Consider the following 23,408-nt stretch of genomic DNA (forward strand, 5'->3'; position numbering starts at 1 on the left):
GGTATACTTAAGAAAATTGAAATGGTATCAAGTATCTTTTCTGACCACAATGCTATGAGACTAGATTAAATTACAGGAAAAATACTGTAAAAAATACAAACACATGGAGGCTAAACAATATGCTACTAAATAACCAAGAGATCATTGAAGAAATCAAAGAGGAAATCAAAAACTACCTGGAAACAAATGACAATGAAAACACGATGACACAAAACCTATGGGATGCAGCAAAAGCAGTCCTAAGAGGGAAGTTTATAGCAATACAATCCTACCTCAAGAAACAAGAAACATCTCAAATAAACAACCTGACCTTACACCTAAAGCAATTAGAGAAAGAAGAACCAAAAAACCCCAAAGTTAGCAGAAGGAAAGAAATCATAAAGATCAGATCAAAAATAAATGAAAAAGAAATGAAGGAAACAATAGCTAAGATCAATGAAACTAAAAGCTGGCTCTTTGAGAAGATAAACAAAATTGATAAACCACTAGCCAGACTCATCAAGAAAGAAAGAGAGAAGACTCAAATCAATAGAATTAGAAATGAAAAAGGAGAAGTAACAACTGACACTGCAGAATACAAAGGATCAAGAGAGATTACTACAAGTAAGTATATGCCAATAAAATGGAAAACCTGGAAGAAATGGACAAATTCTTAGAAATGCACAACCTCCTAAGACTGAACCAGGAAGAAATAGAAAATATAAACAGACCAATCACAAGCACTAAAATTGAAACTGTGATTAAAAATCTTCCAACAAAAGCCCAGGACCAGATGGATTCATAGGTGAATTCTATCAAACATTTAGAGAAGAGCTAACATCTATCCTTCTCAAACTCTTCCAAAATATAGCAGAGGGAGGAACACTCCCAAACTCATTCTACGAGGCCACCATCACCCTGATACCAAAACCAGACAAGGATGTCACAAAGAAAGAAAACTACAGGCCAATATCACTGATGAACATAGATGCAAAAATCCTCAACAAAATACTAGCAAACAGAATCCAACAGCACATTAAAAGGATCATACAACATGATAAAGTGGGGTTTATCCCAGGAATGCAAGGATTCTTCAATATATGCAAATCAATCAATGTGATAAACCATATTAACAAACTGAAGGAGAAAAACCATATGATCATCTCAATAGATGCAGAAAAAGCTTTCGACAAAATTCAACACCGATTTATGATAAAAACTCTCCAGAAAGTAGGCATAGAAGGAATTTACCTCAACATAATCAAGGCCATATATGACAAACCCACAGCCAACATTGTTCTCAATGGTGAAAAACTGAAACCATTTCCACTAAGATCAGGAACAAGACAAGGTTGCCCACTCTCACCACTATTATTCAACATAGTTTTGGAAGTTTTAGCCACAGCAGTCAGAGAAGAAAAAGAAATAAAAGGAATCTAAATTGGAAAAGAAGAAGTAAAACTGTCACTGTTTGCAAATGACATGATACTATACATAGAGAATCCTAAAGATGCTACCAGAAAACTACTAGAGCTAATCAATGAATTTGGTAAAGTAGCAGGATACAAGATTAATGCACAGAAATCTCTTGCATTCCTATACACTAATGATGAAAAATCTGAAAGAGAAATTAAGGAAACACTCCCATTTACCATTGCAACAAAAAGAATAAAATACCTAGGAATAAACCTACCTAAGGAGACAAAAAACCTGTATGCAGTAAACTATAAGACACTAATGAAAGAAATTAAAGATGATACAAACAGATGGAGAGATATACCATGTTCATGGATTGGAAGAATCAGCATTGTGAAAATGACTATACTATCCAAAGCAATCTACAGATTCAATGCAATCCCTATCAAACTACCAATGGCATTTTTCACAGAACTAGAACAAAAAATTTCACAGTTTGTATGGAAACACAAAAGAACCTGAATAGCCAAAGCAATCTGGAGAAAGAAAAACGGAGCTGGAGGAATCAGGTTTCCTGACTTCAGACTATACTGCAAAGCTACAGTAATCAAGACAGTATGGTAGTGGCACAAAAACAGAAATATAGATCAATGGAACAGGATAGAAAGCCCAGAGATAAACCCATGCACCTATGGTTACCTTATCTTTGACAAAGGAGGCAAGAATATACAATGGAGAAAAGACAGTCTCTTCAATAAATGGTGCTGGGAAAACTGGACAGCTACATGTAAAAGAATGAAATTACAACACTCCCTAACACCATACACAAAAATAAACTCAAAATGGATTAAAGACCTAAATGTAAGGCCAGACACTATAAAACTCTTAGAGGAAAACATAGGCAGAACACTCTATGACATACATCACAGCAAGATCTTTTTTGACCCACCTCCTAGAGAAATGGAAATAAAAACAAAAACAAACAAATGGGACCTAATGAAGCTTAAAAACTTTTGGACAGCAAAGGAAACCATAAACAAGATGAAAAGACAACCCTCAGAATGGGAGAAAATATTTGCAGATTAAACAACTGACAAAGGATTAATCTCCAAAATATACAGGCAGCTCATGCAGCTCAATAACAAAAAAACAAACAACCCAATCCAAAAATGGGCAGAAGATCTAAATAGACATTTCTCCAAAGAAGATATACAGATTGCCAGCAAACACATGAAAGAATGCTCAACATTACTAATATTTAGAGAAATGCAAATCAAAACTACAATGAGGTATCACCTCACACCAGTCAAAATGGCCATTATCAAAAAATCTACAAACAGTAAATGCTGGAGAGGTTGTGGAGAAAAGGGGACCCTCTTGCACTGTTGGTGGGAATGTAAATTGATACAGCCACTATGGAGAACAATATGGAGGTTCCTTAAAAAACTAAAAATAGAGCTCCCATATGACCCAGAAATCCCACTACTGGGCATATACCCTGAGAAAACCATAATTCAAAAACAGTCATGTACCACAATGTTCATTGTAGCTCTTATTTACGATAGCCAGGACATGGAAGCAACCTAAGTGTCCATAGGCAGATGAATGGATAAAGAAGATGTGGCACATATATACAATGGAATATTACTCAGCCATAAAAAGAAACGAAATTGAGTTATTTGTAGTGAGGTGGATGGACCTAGAGTCTGTCATACAGAGTGAAGTAAGTCAGAAAGAGAAAAACAAATACTATATGCTAACACATATATATGGAATCTAAAGGGAAAAAAAATGGTATGAAGAACCTAGGGGAAGGACAGGAAAAAAGACGCAAATGTAGAGATTGGGCTTGAGGACATGGGGAGGGTGGAGGGTAAGCTGGGACGAAGTGAGAGAGTGGCATGGACTTATATATACTACCAAAATCGATAGCTAGTGGGAAGCAGCTGCACAGCATAGGGAGATCAGCTCGGTGCTTTGTGACCACCTAGAGGGGTGGGATAGGGAGACACAAGAGGGAGGAGATATGGGGATATATATATAGCTGATTCACTTTGTTATAAAGCAGAAACTAACACAGCATTGTAAAGCAATTATACTCCTATAAAGATGTTAAAAAAAATGAGTCATGTACCACAATGTTCATTGTAGCTCTTATTTACAATAGCCAGGACATGGAAGCAACCTAAGTGTCTATCGACAGATGAATGGATAAAGAAGATGTGGCACATATATATACAATGGAACATTACTCAGCCATGAAAAGAAATGAAATTGAGTTATTTGTAGTGAGGTGAATGGTCCTAGAGTCTGTCATAAAGAGTGAAAAAATCAGAAAGAGAAAAACAAATATCGTATGCTAACAGATACATATGGAATCTAAAAAAAAAAAAAAAGGTTCTGAAGAACCTAGGGGCAGGACAGGAATAAAGATGCAGACGTAGAGAATGGACTTGAGGACACGGGAAGGGGGAAGGGTAAGCTGGGACGAAGTGAGAGAGTGGCACTGATATATATACACTACCAAATGTAAAATAGATAGCTAGTGGGAAGCAGCCGCATAGCACAGGGGGATCAGCTCCGTGCTCTGTGTCCACCTAGAGGGGTGGGATAGGGAGGGTCGGAGGGAGATGCAAGAGGGAGGAGATATGGAGATATATGTACATGTATAGCTGATTCACTTTGTTATACAGCAGAAACTAACATACCATTGTAAAGCAATTATACTCCAATAAAGATGTTTAAAAAAATTAAAAATAGAACTACCAAATGATCCAGGAATTCTACTTCTGGTTATATATCTGAAGGAAATGAAATCACTGTCTCAAAGAGATATCTGCACCTCATGTTCATTGCAGAATTATCCACAATAGCCAAGCTATGGGAACAGCCTAAGTGTCTGTCAACGAATTAATGGATAAAGAATCATGGTGTGCATATATATATATATAATATATATATGACATATGAATCATATATATATGTATGTATATATATGAATGACACATATACCATGGAATATTATTGAGCCATGAGAAAGAAGGAAATCCTGCCATTTGCAACAACATGGATGGACCTTGAGGGCGTTATGCTAAGTGAAATAAGTCAGGCAGAGAAAGACAAATACTGTATGATCTCACTTATATGTGGAATCTAAAAAAGCCAAACTCACAGAAACAGAGTGTAGAATGGTAGTTGCCAGGGGCTGGGGGTGGGGGAAATGGGGAGATGTTGGTCAAAGTGTACAAACTTTCATTACAAGAAAAGTTCTGGGATTCTAATGTACAGCATGGTGATTAGTTAATACTGTATTGTACACTTGAAAGTTTCTAAGAGAGTAGATCTTGAATGTTCTCATCACAAAAAAGAGATGGTATTGTGTGAGGTGATGGGAGTATTAACTAAGCTACTGTGGTAACCATTTCACAATATATGTGCATCAAATCAACACATCGCACATCTTAAAGTTACACAATGTTACCTGTCAATTATATCTCAATAAAGCAGAAAAAAATTATTAAAAAAAAAAACAGGAATAAAGGCACAGACCTACTAGAGAATGGACTTGAGGACACGGGGAGCGGGAAGGGTAAGCTGAGACAAAGCGAGAGAGTGGCATGGACATATATACACTACCAAACGTAAAATAGATAGCTAGTGGGAAGCAGCCGCATAGCACAGGGAGATCAGCTCGGTGCTTTGTGACCACCTAGAGGGGCGGGATAGGGAGCGTGGGAGGGAGGGAGACGCAAGAGGGAAGAGATGTGGGGATATATGTATATGTATAACTGATTCACTTTGTTATAAAGCAGAAACTAACACACCATTGTAAAGCAATTATACTCCAATAAAGGTGTAAAAATAAAAAATTGCTTAAGAGCCGCAAACAAAGCCAGAAAAACCCTTGCTGGGCGGCCACTGGGCTCCTTATCTTCACTCGCTCAGCTAATGATCGTCCTTTTAAAACTTTCCTTTTCCACAAGTGTTGAGGGAGAATAAATAACAGCTTTATCTTTTGTTTATTTCCCAATGCTGTAAGTTTTTAAACCACTGTTCAGCAAATCATCAGGTGAATGAGATTTCATGAGCTGATCTTTTAAGCCAACCACCACTAGACGGTATGGGCTTTGCGTTCCAAGGAAACACCTACAAATGAATTCTAGAATATAACCCTTACTGTACGTGGTGAACTTTCTGTGCTGACTCTCACGGCAGCTGCTTTTTATGACTCTCATCTCATCCACTGGACTCTGTTCTGCCAACATCCTGGTCTTGAGCGTCTTCTGTACCTCCTTCCAGTGGCGTGTAGGGCAGGCTGAAGACTCAGTGAATATTTGTTCATTGAGGACTGTGAGTGATGTGAAAGTGTCAAGATGTAACACATCCTGATCCCTCTTCAGCTGGGAACTAGAATTTCCCCATTTCATCATGTCAGCGTAGAGGGAGGAGTTGGGAGTAACGTCCTCCCACTCACACTGAGAACTGAGTACACATGACCAAAGTAGATAAGCTGCTTTCATAAAGGGTGTCTGTGGGTCACAGACACAGACGGGGGAGCTTTGGGGCCCGGTAACAAGGTGCGGTGCAGCATTTGGGGAATGCTCCTCCACTGCTGCTATGAAGTTTGGCACAAGAGCAGGAAGGCTGGAGGGAGATACAGGATGCGTTTGGGGCCTCTTGGGTTTTATAGTTTTGAGGAGTGTCAGGAGACAGCCTGGGGGCAGTGGAGCGGCGTTCCCATGGAGACCCAGGAAGAGGAGAGGTGCCGTGCTCAGGTGGCCTGGACGGCAGTGGAGGACAGTGCAGGGCAGTGTGGGAGGACATGGGCGCACAGGTCTCCTTCCTGGGTCTCAGTGGTCACTAGGGGATACTCAGGTGGTTGTGGGAGAAAGAACGCAAGTAGGGACTCAGAGGTTTGTGTTATTACTGTCACATGAGCTCCCTGGTCCCCACAGGCTGGTGGCGTCAGGACAGATGCAGGCTGGACTTACCTGCAGCTGGCTCAGGTAGGGTCTCCAGGTCCCATCCATGAGGCTCTGCCGATATTTCTTTGTAAAGAAGCCCAGGTACGAAATGAAAGCCGCAGTAAGTAAAACGTCTCCACATGATTTCCTTTCCTGTTGTTTGAAGTTCTGCACAGCTTCTGTCCACCTCACGTTTTCAGAGGCCAGTCCTCCCACCTATCATTTCAAAGAGCAGAGAGGGGAGAAGACACGTCATACCACAGGCTACAGAGCCACAATTCAGCCACGGAGAATGCATGGCACACGCTTCACAGCAGGAGACTCAGGACATCATTTATGTGGCCCTTCTGATCAATGCGGGGGGGGGGGCGCGGTTTGTATCGGCTGCAGTGAACACTGCAGTCAACGAGCCCCTGTTCTGTGCTCTGTGTTACGTGGGCTGTGGAGAGACAGGTCCTGAATGCAGCCTTCCAGGCTCTGCCTTGACAGGTGTGGAGATGAATATGCCCACCTCGAAGAGCCGTGAAGAGGATTTAGTGTGACCATGTGTGTTCATCACTCGGTACCGTGTCTGGTCCTCAAAACGTAACAGAAAATCATGTACCTCTCTCTTCTCCTCCAAATGCTGGAGATGTGAAAGTAAATAAAATCACTTGCACTATAAATAATTCACAGTGGGTGGGGAGATCGGCGTGGTAATTAAGACACGGAGTCAGATGCACTGAAACACGGGTGTGTGCAAAGTACCAAGACTGCAGAGCAGGGCCCGACTCTGTGGGGCCCACGTTGGGGGGTGCCCTCTCCCAGAGGATAGACACTGTCTACAGAGGACTGTGAGGTGGGCTGTTCGGTGAAGCTCGGCTTTTGTGCTGTGACTGATCCCTTTTTCTTCCTGGAAAGATCCTAGGATGTCAGAGCTGGGAGACCTGAGGGACTTGCCCACCGACCATTCCCACGCCATCTTAGATCACACAGATAAAGACCAGAAAGTCGAAGTGTCCTGTCTTCTGACACTTCAACCACCCCAGGTTGGTGGGGACAGGGATGGCTTCAGAGCTGCCCTGTCCCGAGTCCTAGAGCAGAGCTCCACCTGCCTCCTACGAGGACCAACGCAAAAAAGGCTCCAGCTGGGCAGAGAAAGGCCGCGCAAAATTCTGGAAACCAAACAGGGATCTGAACGGAAGACAGGCCAGCGGGGAGGTCCTGACTGCTTCCTGCATGTTAGTGCACGAGCTGTCGCTAGACCACACCATTCAGTGAAGACGATCATCCCAGAGGTCTGCGGCAGCAGGTTCAACAAACAGGGCACAGACACACCTGAGGCTTCACCTCTTGTTACTGGAGCACGACCAATTCAGTGACTGTTATGACTAATTTCTCCCTGAACTAGGAAACCTGGCTTTGTTATATACATAAATGGGGGCTGGAATAAATGGGAAAAGGGATCGATTCCACTTCCTTTCATTGGGGAGGAAGGTGCTGTAAAAGGCTCTCGATAAAGAGAAATCACATCCCGTGGACACTGCTTTGCAGGCTCTTAGCTGATTCATGATGAGAAATATAAACCATGGGGGATTAAAAAGGCTACACATCCCCTGACACTCCTCTCAGCAGGAGCTGGTGTCTGTGCTCCCTCTCCCTGGATCTGTCACTGCTTTGACCAGTAGAACGCAGAGGAAGGATGTTGAGCTGGCTTTTGGTCCCAGGCCTTAAGAGAGTAGGACCTTCTACTTCCTGCCCTTGGAACACTTGCTCTTAGAGCCCTGAGTGGCCGTGTAAATGACCGTCTTGCTGGAGAGACCAAGGTTATGGTTAGCAATGTTCAGGGTCAACCATCTGTCTTGTTCTTTTCTGCTTCTCTCTCAGTGCCTCATTCTGTCCACACCCTTATTATCAAATATCCCACAGGTAAGAGCTTCAGGGTTCGCCTGTCGAATGCTAGCTTTGTCATTGAATGCTCCCTCTGGCTGACGCACTTGTATGTAAGCACATCACACCTCTCGTAAGCTTCCTGATCCATCCAGTGCCCCAGTCTCCCGACCATCCCTGTGGGAAATCTCCTTTGACCAGACCAGGGTGGGCATTCACGCTTTTCTCAGGAGTCAGTCCCTGCAGCCCAGAGCACTTTATTATTTGCCCCCTAGTCAAAGCAGCACTCAGCTGCTCATCTATTAATATTTTGCACCTCTGCGGCACCTGACAAGCTCAGCTCGTGTAATTAAAGCCCGCTGAAGAGGTTCACACTCACCAGGCGGTTTGCAAGGGAGATGGTGCCTGCAGTCGCTTCAGCTTCTTGTTGACATTTGAGTTTGTCAGCTGTTGCTTTCTCAAACTTAGCCGTGAGTTTGGCCAGGTTTTCATTAAGGTGCTGTTTAGGAAGGAACACAACGTCTGTCAGTAGTTCCAGTGCTTCAGAGATAGGGTTCACGGGTAGGGGATTTCTAAGGAAGGCCTCCTGAGGGGGAGCTGTAAGGGACTGGGGAAGGCGGGCAGGGAGGGGAAGGAAGGCAAACTAGGGGGGCCCTCACGTGGATACCAGTGGGAGTCCAGAGGGTCCCGACGCAAGTGAGAGGACTGAGCTTTTCTATCCAGCACCTCAGTCGTTGGTCCAGGACCAGGAGGGGTGACGGACAAGGAGGGAGAGGCTTAAATTCTGTCTCTCCCTGTACTGGGGAAAAGGGGTTCCAGTAGCCTGACAAAAAAGTACAAGTGCTGCTTTTAGAAGCAAAATCTCACTGAAGCCTGAGGAGGCCTGAAAATGGCCAGTAGGATCCCAGGGTGGGGGTGCTGGGAGGAGCACACACCGTCTGCTGCGGCTGGTTCATGGGTTGGAATTGGGCTGTCTGCAACCTATGTCTGCCCTTTGCTTTTTTTTTTTAATTAAAAAAATTAATTCATTTAATTAATTTATTTATTTAGGCTGCGTTGGGTCTGTGTTGCTGCGCACAGGCTTTCTCTAGTTGTGGTGAGCGGGGGCCACTCTTCGTTGCGGTGCGCGGGCTTCTCACTGCGGAGTGCGGGCTCTAGGTGCACGGGCTTCAGTAGTTGTGGCTTGAGGGCTCTAGAGCGCAGGCTCAGTAGTTGTGGTGCACGGGCTCAGTTGCTCCACGGCATGTGGGATCTTCCCAGATCAGGATTGAACTTGTGTCTCCTGAATTGGCAGGCGGATTCTTAACCACTGCGCCACCAGGGTAGTCCCCTCCCTTTGCTTTAAGGTCCCAGGAGTGCAAGACAACTTCACTTGACCTCATCGATTCTCTCCAATTATCCCGAAGTAGAGGAACATTTTTAAAAACGACACGGTTTCAATTTTTTCTAAATTTATCAAGAATTTAGAATTCAAGTGCACAGTCTTTGTTGCCCCCATGATGCATATTTGCATACACAAAGACACCTGGGCACATGGCAGACACCTCCAGATATGTCTCATGTCTATGCAATAACAGGGCTTCAGGCTGCTTTGTCAGTCATTACCAAGTCACAAGAGAAAGAAATGAAGGGCCAAGTTTATATAGCCAAGCAGCTTAAGAACTAGGTGGTGAGCCATCCAATTGACAATGGCAGGCTGGCCACATTCATTTACTCCTCTTCTTCCCGAGACTTCTCTAAAATGGTTATGAAGCAGTTTAAAAAGTCATAAGCCCATAACATCAAGCAAATATTGAGGGCCACTGGAGGGTGAGGGATTCCAATATATCTATGGAAGACCACAGATAGAGCAGTGGAAAGGGCTGGAGCAGGGCAGAGGACACTGCAACGTAGAGCAGAAGCTGAGCAGCTCTGCAGAGCCTCACATACACTGGGGATTTGGAAATGTCAGGTGAGCTGCAGGGGGATGTTGAAAATAAGACAGTCAACTGGAAGCCTTTTGATCCTCCACTCCACATCTCCATCCCCATGCAATGCCACCAGGCACCTGTGTCACCAGCAGGAGAGTCAACAGTGGCAGAGAAAGGATACCATGTTCTGGCATTTAAGATGCATCCAGCAAACTAATGCATACAGAATGGATAAACAAGGTCCTATTGTATATAGGGATCTATATTCAAAATCCTGTGATAAACCATAATGGAAAAGAATATTAAAAAGTATGTATATACATATATATATATATAACTGAATCACTTTGCTGTAGAGCAGAACTAAATACAACAAGTAATAGGATGCATCCACCATAAGTCATCCGATCTAGAAAACAAATCCTGCCAGTCTGCCAGATCTGCTCTTGTCTGCAGAGCTATACTCTGCTTTCGATCACTACTCTTGTAAACATGAAAAGACAAGAAGACATTTGATTAAAGCCTAGATTAAAGGTAGACAAGAAGGAAAAAATGACCTGGGAAAAAGAAAGAACTTCAGTCAAAAAAACGGCAACAAAGCATAAAACCCTTCATAAGTAGTTTCTCTGGGAGATTCAAGATGTTTCATCCATAAAACAAGAGGATGCTAATAAAAGGAAAAGAGAACAACAACAAAGTAAACTTGTGGAAATAATCTTTATTGTTAATGTAAAAAATAATAAATTCAATAAATTAAAAGATGAATTTGAGGAAATCTAGATAGAATAAGAAAGCATAAAGTGACAAAAAGATAAGAGAAAATAGATGACCCATCAGAAGGTCCAATACCCAACCAATATGCATTCCAGAAAATGAGATTAAAAAGGAAACAGAAGGGAGATATTAAATCACCTTGTGGAACTGAAGAAAATAAGTCTCTGCATGCCAAGCACAATGAATAAAGAAAGAATGGCAGCTAAGCACGTCAATGTAAAGTTTCAGACACCAAGAATAAAGAAAAAATTGAAAGGCTTCCAGAAAGGCAGAAATACAGTGTATCCAGGCTGTTCACCAGACTTCTCACCAGACAAAAAGATAAAGCACTCCGTGTTCTAAGGGAAAAAATTAGCCTCAGGATTTAATACGCAGCAAAATAGTCAATTCAGTTTAAAAATAAAAAGATACGTCCAGACTGGAACATTAGAAAATTTACCTCTTATGTAACATTTCTGAGAAAGTTACTTAAGAACAAGCCATAGCAAAATGAGAGAAGAAATCAAGAAAGAAGCCATGGGGTCCGGAAGTCATTGGAACAAACCCAAGAGAGCAGTGAACGTGATTACTCTCCAAAACTGGAGCTTTGAGTGGGGACAAGAGAGAAAAGTCTTGGGGGCAAAAGGGGACTCAGTAAAACACTGGATTGACTGGAGGGTTTTACAAAATAAGGCTATGCCAAAAGAACTAATTGAAGAGAGAGAGAGAAAGAGGGAGAGAGAGAAGAAAGTCCAGGGGGAAAGGTATGTAAGAAAGTAAGTATAACAGCACTGAGATCTTCTATGAACAATATAGACAGCTTCATAGAATATAAACAGAATTTACTGATTTTTTGAATCGGTCAGTGGAGAGAGCATGGGACAATTAACTCTGGTTACAGAACACAATGTAGATATGTTCAGTGCTGGTGATTCGAATGCAAAAGTAACGATAAATAACGATAATGAAGTTGGAGAGAGGAGGGAAGGGGATGAGCTGAAGGAAAGGGTAATAATTTCATCTTGAACACTGAGAGCTCCAAGGAAGCGGCCTCCATATGACTGAACAAGAAGTAAAGGTCACGTCAGAAAAACATAGTTGCTGTCATGATGAGAAGACAGGGGATGAATGTCTTCAAGCCTCATGTAGCAGAAAGTCAACTGCCTGAAGAAGATACATCAAGAATAGGGATGCAGCACAGCACGCAGACAAGGGTCAGAAATTCAGATGAGCAGCCCAGGAAGATGAGGTAAACTAGTAAAATGAGTCTAATGTTAAAAAAAATAGGGGCCGGTGGTGACTGTGACTAAATGCAGCAAAACTCCCTGCTTGAGTGAGAAGCCACTGATTAACTCCAGGGTCACTTAGTGACATTCAGGACTCTTCCGATTATTACAAGACCGGCCAGAAATCAGATTTTTTTTTTAAAATATTGGCAATTAGTTACATCTTTGGCAAACACATTGTGCAGGCCAAATAAAACACATTTAAGCCACTAGGTAGCAGGCTCTGAGTGGCATCAACAATCAGAAAAGGGGCTTCCCTGGTGGTGCAGTGGTTGGGAGTCCTCCTGCCAACGCAGGGGACGCGGGTTCGTGCCCCGGTCCGGGAGGATCCCACATGTCACGGAGCGGCTGGGCCCGTGAGCCATGGCCGCTGAGCCTGCACGTCCGGAGCCTGTGCTCCGCAACGGGAGAGGCCACAACAGTGAGAGACCCGCGTACCGCAAAACAAAAACAAAAACAAAAACAAAATCAGAAAAAACAGACAAAAGAAAGAAAAGGGCAGGAGACTGTCGTTTTTCATTTGAAGCTCTTCTCTACTCTCTGATATTTTATTTATGTGTGAGTGAATGCTTGATGAAGATGTCTTCCTTGTTTTTATTACTATTATTTTTATAAATTGTCACGTTCATATGTGTTCTTAATAGAAAAAAAGAAAACACAGATAAACAAAACCATCCAAAATCTACCACCAGGAGATAACCACCACTATTCATATTTGTGTGTATTTTAATTATATGTATAAAATCAAGTTGAAGTTACCTTGTAGAATCTGTTTTGAAAGATGCTTTTTTTTTTTCACTTTATGCATCTTGAATATAAAAGTCTTTACTTGGAATTATCCTAAGATCCTAAGAAAAAGACTTGGTGTGGGTGTAACTGGAGAGGCCTGGCGATGGCCTCAGGGGCACAGAGGGAGGCACTTTCCTGTCCTGGGTGGGCTTCTGTATCCAGTACGGGTGTTATTGGTGGGGGAGTGTCTGCACTCCTGGGATGTTGATATGCATGTGGATAAGCAAAGGATGGAGAGGAGGTTGTTAAAAGAGAGAACACGTTTTTTTCAAAAAATATTTGGGCAGGAGAGAAGTGTCTTCCTAAGGTAGCCAGGTATTTAAAAAATATTCTGATGGCTTCCACAGGTTGAATGGGCCCATCGTGTGCATGCTGGCTACTAAAAAGGTATAAACATTTTGAAAACATTCCCTCTGCACCAAATGTTCCTTTAGTTAAAATAACTTGAGTAAGAAAGAGATCTTTGAAAATGCAGTTCTTGCAACACTTTTCCAGGAGAGACTGAAGAATATGAAAATTATCAGAAGGTATTTTCCCTCCCAAAGCAGTCAAGGGGCTGTTAGTGTTTTGCCCTTGGTATTCTTTCAAGTGGGCCATTGTGAGCGTTGATTATCAGTAAACTGGTCCATGAACGTCTGGATTTATAAAGCAAACGTACTGAGAGATTATCTGCTTTGCCAAAGCATCTCTTCTTTATAGAGAGTCTGGCTGCAGGGATCTTTGAACTAGGGCCTTTAACCATAGAATTTAGTCTATCGATCAATAAACCCATGAAACTTGAAGCATGCGGCATGTCTGCAATCTCCCATTTCATAACTTGTAAAACCCTTTTTATCATCACGAGAAACTTGCAATAAGAATCTTATTTGCCTGGAATGCACGTGTAGAAATGAAAGGTCCAGGGGATGTTTTGGCTTGAACTTGATCATGGTAGTGAGTGATGACCAGGGCTTGCACATGATGGCACATGCAGGAGGAGGTGGTGGAGGGAAAGCAGGGGTCAGTGGTCATTGGAACCCTGGGGGTGGCGGCAGCTCCCTGTGTCCCTGTGGGCTGGGCTCTGGGCTTGTGCTGTACATGCCTTCTCTCCTTTCATCCTCACGGCAAAATCATGAATAGCCAAAATGGACTATTATTGTGTCCATTTTACTTCAGGAAGCTGAAGTTTGGGCTCTGGAAAGGCCTTTCTAAAGGTCACCCATCGGTGAATAGCACAGCATGGATTGGAAGGCCTGCTGATGGGTTTTCAGCTGCTATGTCATCCCGCAGGATTCTGATTCCTACCTGTCACTTTGGTGATACCAATTTTAATGGCAAAGATGAAGTTCAAGGTGTGAATCCAGAATCACCTCCATCCCACAATCCTGGGTGAGGGACATATAATCAAAATATCGACAAAAGGCTAATTTTATATTTATGGCCAAAGGACCCCCCCCCCCAACCACCAACCACAATATGCTACATGCTTTTACGAGCTTCTATAAAGCACTGCAGGTAGCATCACACATGCCCTGCAGGCCCACACATCCACACCGCTGAGAGTGAGGGGGTGGACAGTGGCCGGAACGGAAGAGAATGGTGCACAAGGTGGGGAAAGGTGGCTAAAGCCTACATTTCAAAGGGGAAAAAGGATCTCCCATTTTCTGAAATTACCTACAAAACAGAGGCAGATTCACAGACATAGAGAACAGACTTGTTTCCTATGCCTGGAAAGCCACTTGAACTTCCCAGGCCTCGGTGTTTTCGTCTGTAAGTTGGGAGCAGTAAATCTGCAAGTGAAATTTTGCCAGAAATGTATATAAAGTTGATTTAAAGTTGGTTGTGACCATCCATGAGGAGCATATGACCTCAAAAGCACTTGCTTTCGGGGCTGATTTTGTAAGTGGGGGAAAATCTTAATTTCAAAGATTAGATCCTTGTGCCAAATTAATTTGGGGTGCTCTTGGGCCTGGAAATCAAAACAGGAAGGGGATTATTTCCAGCACCTAATGGAAGCACCTAGGAAGATGATCCATTTATTCTTGATGAAGACAGGCCCAGCCACTCCGTGGCATGTAAGATCTTCCCGGACCGGGGCACGAACCCGTGTCCCCTGCATTGGCAGGCGGACTCTCAACCACCGCGCCACCAGGGAAGCCCAAGGTTTGTACTTTGGGTCACGACAACCTTGCTAGCGACAGGAATGAAGGGGGAGGGGAATGGGGGAGGGATGGATTGGGAGGTTGGGATTACCAGATGCAAACTATTATGTATAGAATGGATAAACAACAAGGTCCTACTGTAGAGCACAGGGAACTATATTCAATAACCTGTGATAAACTATAATGGAAGAGAATATGAAAAAGAATGTATATATATGTATAACCGAATCACTTTGCTGTAGAGCAGAAAATAACACAACATTGTAAATCAACTATACTTCACTAAAATAAACTTTAAAAAACGAATCTCCCATTTTTGACCCTTTGTTCTTAACTCTCAGATGTCCAAAAATATTAGATTCATTGTGGCTAATAAGATAGCAGCTGGTTCCATGGATAATACTGTTCATTTATTATATGTATCCATCTGTCATCTTTTCTTTCCTCCGAGGAAAAGGAAAAAACCTTTTAGGACCAAGGTGTAAACCCATGGTCCAGTGGATCTGTCTTGTTTGGATTATACAGTGTTTGAGGAAGAAATTGTAAAAGTTGCCTCTTCTGGGACTTCCCTGGCGGTCCAGTGGTTAGGACTCTGTGCTTCTACTGCTGGGGGCCCAGGTGGGTTCAATCCCTGGTCAGGGAACTAAGATCCCACAAGCTGCACGGTGTGACTGAAAATAATAAATGTCTTTTAAAAAAAAGTTGCCTCTACTGAAAAATTAGGAGATTTTGGGTAACAATTTGGTTTTCTTTAAAAATCAGGGCTGAGGGAATTCCCTGGTGGCGCAGTGGTTGAGAGTCTGCCTGCCGATGCAGGGGACACAGGTTCGTGCCCCGGTCTGGGAAGATCCCGCATGCCGCAGAGCGGCTGGGCCTGTGAGCCATGGCCGCTGAGCCTGTGCGTCCGGAGGCTGAGGCGCTGGGGCCTGGAGGAGAGGCTGTTTGCCTCAGGTGGGGGTCACTTACAGCGATCTTGGCTTTAACAGCCACCAGCTTCTCCTGGGCGGCAGCGAGGTCCGAGGTGGCCTTGCTCAGTGCTTGGCGCTTGGGTTCCACGTCACAGAACACCTCGTGGAACTTCACAATGTTTATGACCCAAGAGCAGAGGCCGGCGGCTGCGTAGGACTTGGTGGCCACGAACTCAGGATTGAACTCGGGGTCATGCAGATACGGCTTGATGGCCTTGAGGCAGTTCTCGTGAATGTTCTCCTTGTCAAAGTGGATGAGGGAGTCCAGGAAGCCATCCACCTTGGCCATGGTGACCTTGGCGGCCTTCCAGCTGCGGTCCTTGGGCACCTTGCCCCCAGGGGCCACGAGAGCCATCACGGCAGCGCTGACGTTGCTGACGGCTGGCGGCGGGGAACCAAAAGACTTCAGCTCTGTCAGGTTGGTCTGGAAGAGAGAGGCAGGTCATTAGAGGAAAACGAACGCCTCTCTTTGTCCTCGGCCACTAATGGAGCCGGGCTCAGAGCGATCAATCTCAAAGGGTCGCTTTGAAGCCTGAGGCAGCCCTCGGAATTTTAAATATCATGACTCATCAAAAGGGAACCAAGCGACTCCCCAGCGGCTTCAGACTTCCCCGAATAGTTAGCCGAGACTCAGCTAGGTTCTCTCAGGGCTTTGACTCGTGGCCCACCAGAAACACACAATTTTTTCACATTTAGCTGAAAAATATAAAGATGCCAACATACTCTGAAATATGCAGCATGCCATGAATAAAAGACAAGGTTATTATAAATTAATTTCTATCTTGGATTGAAGAGAATAGCACTGTAACCCAACTACTTTTTTTTCTTTAATTAAACTGCCTTGTTCCATGAGCTTGTGCTAACTGCACCTGGCTGTCCTGATAGCAAAGTGGCATTTTCTGCCAAGAAATAATTCAGACAGAAAGCCAGGCACACCCTGTGCCGTCACTGCCTCTGCCTAGACATGGGTTTGTCCTGTGCTCCAAGTTTCACTTGCTCTAGAAAGATATGGCTGAAAGGGCTGACCCTGGAAAGCCACTTGAACTTCCCAGGCCTCGGTGTTTCCGTCTGTTAAGTCGGGAGCAGTAAATCTGTAAGTGAAATTTTGTCAGAAATGCATATAAAGTTGATTTAAAGTTTGTTGTGACCGTCCATGAGGAGCATATGACCTCAAAAGCACTTGCTTTCGGGGCTGATTTTGTAAGTGGGGGAAAATCTTAATTTCAAAGATTAGATCCTTGTGCCAAATTAATTTGGGGTGCTCTTGGGCCTGGAAATCAAAACAGGAAGGGGATTATTTCCAGCACCTAATGGAAGCACCTAGGAAGCTGCTCCATTTATTCTTGCAATGGTTTGTACTTTGGGTCATGAAAGCCTTGTCAGGGACAGCACAGATGTGGCAGATGTGCTCGCATACCTGTGCTAGTGGTTTCCCCTGGGCGAAAGAGGACAAAGTGTGAAAATACAATCAGAAACGAAAAGCCCACAATTTTAAAATATTAATAGTTTGTTAAGCATGTTCAACACATTGAATTAAGAAAATATAAAAATGTATAAAGATGAAATTGAATTCTATAACCCAGATACATCACTGTTAATATTTCTATATAATTCCTTCCAGTTTTTTTGAATATTCATATATATCTATAAATTAATCACAACTCTGGTTTCGGAGACAGAAAACCTAGCTGAAGTACAAAGGCGGATTTTCTTGCTCATGTATCTGGGGAGGATGGGACGTGAGGACCAGTGGAACTGCATTTTGAACTGCATCAGCAGGATTCTCTGGACTCTCTTGTTTTTGCTTCTCCACGTACAGGAGTTTCTTTTTTACAAACCAGCTTCTCCATGTTGCAAGGCACTCGGCTAACCTCTCTGACCTCTACCTGGGCCACTTCCCCGGGCTCTCACTGAGCTCTGGGCACACTCACCTCTTCCACTTCCGTCTTCCCACCTCAGGACCCCTGCCTGCTACCCTCCTTCCTATGCCACTTGCCTGGCTGACCCCTTCTCATCCATCCAGATCTCAGTTCAGAAGTCCTCCCACGCAGAAAGGCCCTCCCCGCCAACCTCCTCTTCCTAGTCACTGCCTATCTGAGGACCCTGGTGATCTGCATAGAACGGAGGGCAATCGGAAAAGGTTACCACTGTTTCCTTCTGGAATTACTATACTCCTCTCCTTCATGCGAACAGGGACCTCATCTCTCTCGTTAACCACTGCAGCCCCAGTGCCTAGAACAGAGACTGGCACACAGTAGGTGCTCATCATCAACACGTGTGTTGAGCGATCAAATGAGAAGAAGGGGTGCCGCAGCTCCAGGCTCACATCCATTGCTTTGCAACTAGAAGGGAGGAAGATTTTTTTCCTCCAACGCAAGTCAAAATTAAAAGGTCCTGGGAAATGATCTTGTTCAGTGAGGTGGGGCTCCTGTCACCAGTCATCGTGGGGCAGGTGATGTGGCACTGCTAACTGGAACACAGGATGCAGGAGACATTTCTCAGAAGAAGGCAGATGTGGTTTTGGATGAGCCGGCATCAGGCACACTCCCCTCCCTGCCTTAGGTCTCTTGTTCTAGCTGATGCCTTGGCCTTGCCTGCTCTTCCCAGGTACCTGCCTGATGAATTCGCTCCTTTCCAAGTAAAAACTTCTCCCTCTCAGGGAGGCCCACACCCATCACCTTCTTTAATACTGAAACCTCCCACCTCCTCAATCCCTTCCCCAGCTGCCCTGGCCCCAGAGCTCCCCCTGATTCTGCTCTATGGTTTTCTTTTTGCTGCAGCATCTGTCACATTCTAATGTATTGTATAAAGTACGTTTTCATTACGCTGCTTGTCTCTCACCCGTCCCCTGTTCTAGAATAGACTCTTCATAGAGGCAGTATCTTCGTTCATGGGTGCACCACAGGCACCCAGAACACTGCCTGGCATGGAGTGTAGTCAGGGAGTCTCTGCTGAGTGAATAAATGTGTCTGCACAGTCATTCATTTGGCAAATGGGGATACAGCGGTGAATAAGAAAGGCAAAGTCCTTTTGCTCATGCATGTGGGAGAGGTGGGCAGAAAAAGAGGCCAACCTTTGATATATTGGATAGTGAGAAGTGCTCTGAAAAAAAAAACAAAACAGGGCTAATGCGATAGTGGTTTCTTGAGGAATGATGGTGCCACTTTGGCTAGGGAGGGAGACCTGGGAAAGCCTTAGAGGAACTGCCATTGCACGTTGGGGAAGGGCAGAGAGTAAATGTGCAGGCGGGGGCAGGCACAAATGCCACATTCCAGCACGATTTATAAGAGCTCTTCACATATATATGAGGATGCTAACTCTTTTCTTTTCAATTAAAAAACTTGTTTATGATATTCTGTGACACGTAGAAATTTAGTTTTTATGTAGCCCAATTGAATAATCCTTTTCCAGATGATATCTGCTATCATCCTTTGTTTTTATGCTTAGAAGCATCTTTCATATACATATGAAAATTGACCTTACCTTATAATAATTTTTCTAGTTCTTTTACAGTTTTTTTCTTACTGTTCACTGGTTTACAAGGTAACACTATTTTGTCCTTTTATTAAAAGAATAAATATTTATTGTGAAATACTTAGCAAAGATGAAGATGAAAGCCAGAATCACTCCTGATTTTACTACCTAGAGATAAACATTAGTCATGTGCTGGTGTGTTTCATTATATGTACTTAACAGATAGACTAACAGAGAAACACAGAAAAGAAAGATGCGTGAACATATATGAATGTGGTATATATCTGGCTCATTCATTTATATATACATATACATATATGTACACACACATATACATATATCAATCATTGTTTACACTATTTTTTCAAACCTGGCTTTCACTGAAAACTGTATCTTAAACTTTTTCGTGTCATGAATTATTTTTGCAAAACATGATTTTAAATAAAGTATGTACAATTTTCTCTCATTTAGATGGTCCATAATTTATTTAGCCAACCCCATATTGTTGGGCATTTAGGTTGTTAAATTTTTAATAGCTGTTTAAATGATATGAACTTTTAGTGACATTAGAAATAAATAAGCCAAAAATCACACTGGAATTAAATTAGACTTACACTTAACTTGTAAATTATTTGAGGAATAGTGACATCCTTATAATATTAAACCTGCCCTTACACAAGCTTGGTACATCTATTTGCCTATTTATATTTTATATTACTCAACAAAGATGTGTAGTTTTCTTCACATAGTTTCAATAAATTTGTTTATGTTTATTTGTACCATGTGTCTTGGCTGTTATCTTGAAAATATTATATTTTCTAACTGGCTACTGCTGATATTAGGGAAACTATTAAATTTTGTAATGGGCCCTTAAGTCTTCCCTTTTATTTGTTTTATTACATTTTTATGACATCTATGAATAATAATACATTTGTCTGGTACTTTACAGCATTTACATGTTACCATTTTTCATTTATTATTGCATGGCTAGAAAGTTTAGGACAACTGTTTTATAATAGCAGCGAAGGGGGTCATTATAGTGCTTTTTCTATGTTAATGGGAATTCCGCTAATGCTCTACCATCAGACAGGATGTTTTGCTCTCGGACTGAGATTGATTGCTTTGTGTTAGCAAAATATCCAAATATCCTTTTTTTCCTACTTTACGAAGAGTTTTAATAGGAATGGATGTTGAAGTGTGTTAAGCACCATTCTGACATCTCTCAAAATGACTACAGAGCTTTTCTTCTTTGACCTATGATTGAGTATGTTTACAGGGTAGTATTATATAAGGGAAACTTATCAGTTGGTAGCATATTGTTGTTTGAATAAATTGCTGGATTTGAATTACTAGCATTTCATATGGATGTCTTATATCACTATTCATAAATTCGATTAATCTGTTTTATTTTCTTGTGCTATCTCGATCACTTTTAGTATCAAGCTTATCACATAATCAAGGCCTTAAAAAGTCCTGTATGAAAGAAGTCTGTTAAACTCTGTAACCCTAGAATTCTCAAAATCATTTGATTATAAAATCTACTTTTTATATAACTTGTTAATATTAAGTTAAAAAGTCAAATGAAAGGGAGAAATATTTACAATATATATACCAAGACATATAGTAAAAATTTATTTTAAAACCCTATAAATCAATGTAGAAAAGGGAAATTATCTCATAAGAAAATGGACAAAGAATCTGAACAAATAATGGACAAAGGAAGAAATCTAAATATTTGAAAAGTTGCCCAGGCTTATTAGAATCAAACCATTTACAATTGTTTTAAATGAAAAATTTTTTGCTCTCCTGTTGAGAAAAATTAGGATAATTGAAAATATCCAAGGTTGGCAAAGGTGTGGGGAAAGCAGTGTTTATAACTATAAAAGAGAAGAGCTATTTTGGACAGAAATTTAGCATTACTTATATAAAAAAAGAGAATATTGTTTATATGAGTTTTCTATTGCTTCTGTAACAAATTACCACAAACGTAGTGACTTAAAACAACATGAATTGATTATCTTACAGTTCTGGAGGTGAGGGGTCCTAAGCTGAAGATGCTAGAAGGGCTGGTCCCTTCTGGAGGCTGAAGGGGAGACTGTTCCTTGCTGCTCCCACTTCTAGAGGTCGGCCGCATTGCTTGGCTCAAGGCCCCACAGCACATCAGCTGTGTCCACCCCCTGCTCTTGTTACCACATCACCACCTTCTTCTTCCGACCTTCTTGTCTCCCTCTTCTATGGACCCTTGTGATGGCATTTAGGACCCACTGGATAACCCAGGGTAATCTCCCCACTGCAAGATCCTTGACTTAATCACACCTACAGAGTCACCATCACCATACAAAGTAAAATTCACAGGTTCCAGAGGTTAGGACGTGAGTATCTTTGGGGGCGGAGGAGGCATGATTCAGCCTGCCATGCTGTTTGACCAAACAATTGTACTTCTAATTTGGCTCAGAGAAATACTTGCACATATGTAGTAAAGACGTACGCACAAGGATATTTGTATTGGAGAAAAGAGAGAAACTAACTAAACACTCAACAGTAGATACATGGCTAAATGAAATAGAGTACGACTATAGCCTAGAATACTACAAAGCATTAAATCAACAAGATTCAATGTATGTACTGGCATGAAGTAGTCTTGTTTCACGAAGAAAAGTAAGTTTCCATTATCCATTTGTATTTAAAATATGACATATTTTATATGTGCATTTGTACAAATATAAATACACAGAAAAATTGCTGGACTAGATACAGCTCAAATTCTTCCAGCAGTTTTCTTTTGGGAGAGGACTGGGGCTGGAGTGGAAAGAAGGGTGACTTTATATTTTACCCTATATATTCTATACTATTTGAATTATTCGTAACACCAAAAATGCCATTATATGTTATTTGTATAATAAAAAATAAGTTTACGGGCTTCCCTGGTGGCGCAGTGGTTGAGAGTCTGCCTGCTGATGCAGGGGACACGGGTTTGTGCCCTGGTCCGGGAAGATCCCACATGCCGCGGAGTGGCTGGGCCCGTGAGCCATGGCCGCTGGGCCTGCGCGTCCAGAGCCTGTGCTCCGCAACGGGAGAGGCCACAACGGTGAGAGGCCCGCGTACCGCAAAAAACCCCACAGAAGTTTACTGTAAAAAATCCATAGGAAATAAATAGAAAATTCCAAGTAATTCTGTAAGAAGACAAAAAAAGGCCATGAAATTGTAAGCAAAACCATTCTTCAACTAAGGCAGGAAAAGTTATACTGGATTTATTTCAGTTTAGCTATAAAAGTGAAATAAAACTGCCAAAGCAGAGACTTAAAATGTACAGAGACTTACTACCATGCTCTGATTTATGTATTAACTAAAGATTTATTGTTAACTTTGAAAATGATGAGAAAATAAGGATGTGGTCCTTAAATACCAGAGTGCTGTGAACGCAGAAAAATTTGAGGCTACTTGAGGGGTCCTTGTGTACATGAAGCAATATCTCCCCTGTCACATGCAGTACAGTCTGATCCGTTCTGCTTCATCAGGCGGGGCGGGGGTGTGGGCAGCTGGGAGAAACGGGTGAAGGCAGTTCAAAAGGTACAAACTTCTTGCTATAAAAGAAAGAATCCTAGGGATGTAAGGTACAGTGTGTACAGTTAATAACACTGTATTGTGTATTTGAAAGCTGCTAAGAGAGTAAATCTTAAAAACAAAAAACAAGAAAAAAATTGTAACCATGCGTGGTGATGGATGCTAACCAGGCTTACTGTGCTGATCGTTTTGCGATACATTTGTATGTATCGAATCAATATGTTGTACACTTGAAACTCGTATAATGTTATATGTCAATTATACCTCAAGTTAAAAAATGCTGTTTGAGACCCAT

The 23,408-nt window shown here is 42.3% G+C and overlaps 1 protein-coding gene across 1 annotated transcript in view; it reads right to left on the reverse strand.

Annotated features, from left to right (window-relative positions):
- DNAH9 (dynein axonemal heavy chain 9) overlaps positions 1–23,408 on the reverse strand; it is a 301,023-nt gene that overhangs the window by 66,903 nt on the left and 210,712 nt on the right. Inside the window, exons 50-52 of the mRNA XM_022595902.3 lie at positions 16,074–16,499; positions 8,608–8,727; positions 6,387–6,575 (exon numbers count right to left, since the gene is read on the reverse strand). Of these exons, the coding sequence (XP_022451610.3) occupies positions 6,387–6,575; positions 8,608–8,727; positions 16,074–16,499 (735 nt within the window). The remainder of the gene's footprint in view (positions 1–6,386; positions 6,576–8,607; positions 8,728–16,073; positions 16,500–23,408) is intronic.

The sequence above is a fragment of the Delphinapterus leucas genome, chromosome 19 (genome assembly GCF_059928025.1).
Source record: "Delphinapterus leucas isolate spDelLeu-1000000601 "Yukka" chromosome 19, BTC_Dleu_Yukka2, whole genome shotgun sequence".
NCBI lineage: Eukaryota > Metazoa > Chordata > Mammalia > Artiodactyla > Monodontidae > Delphinapterus > Delphinapterus leucas.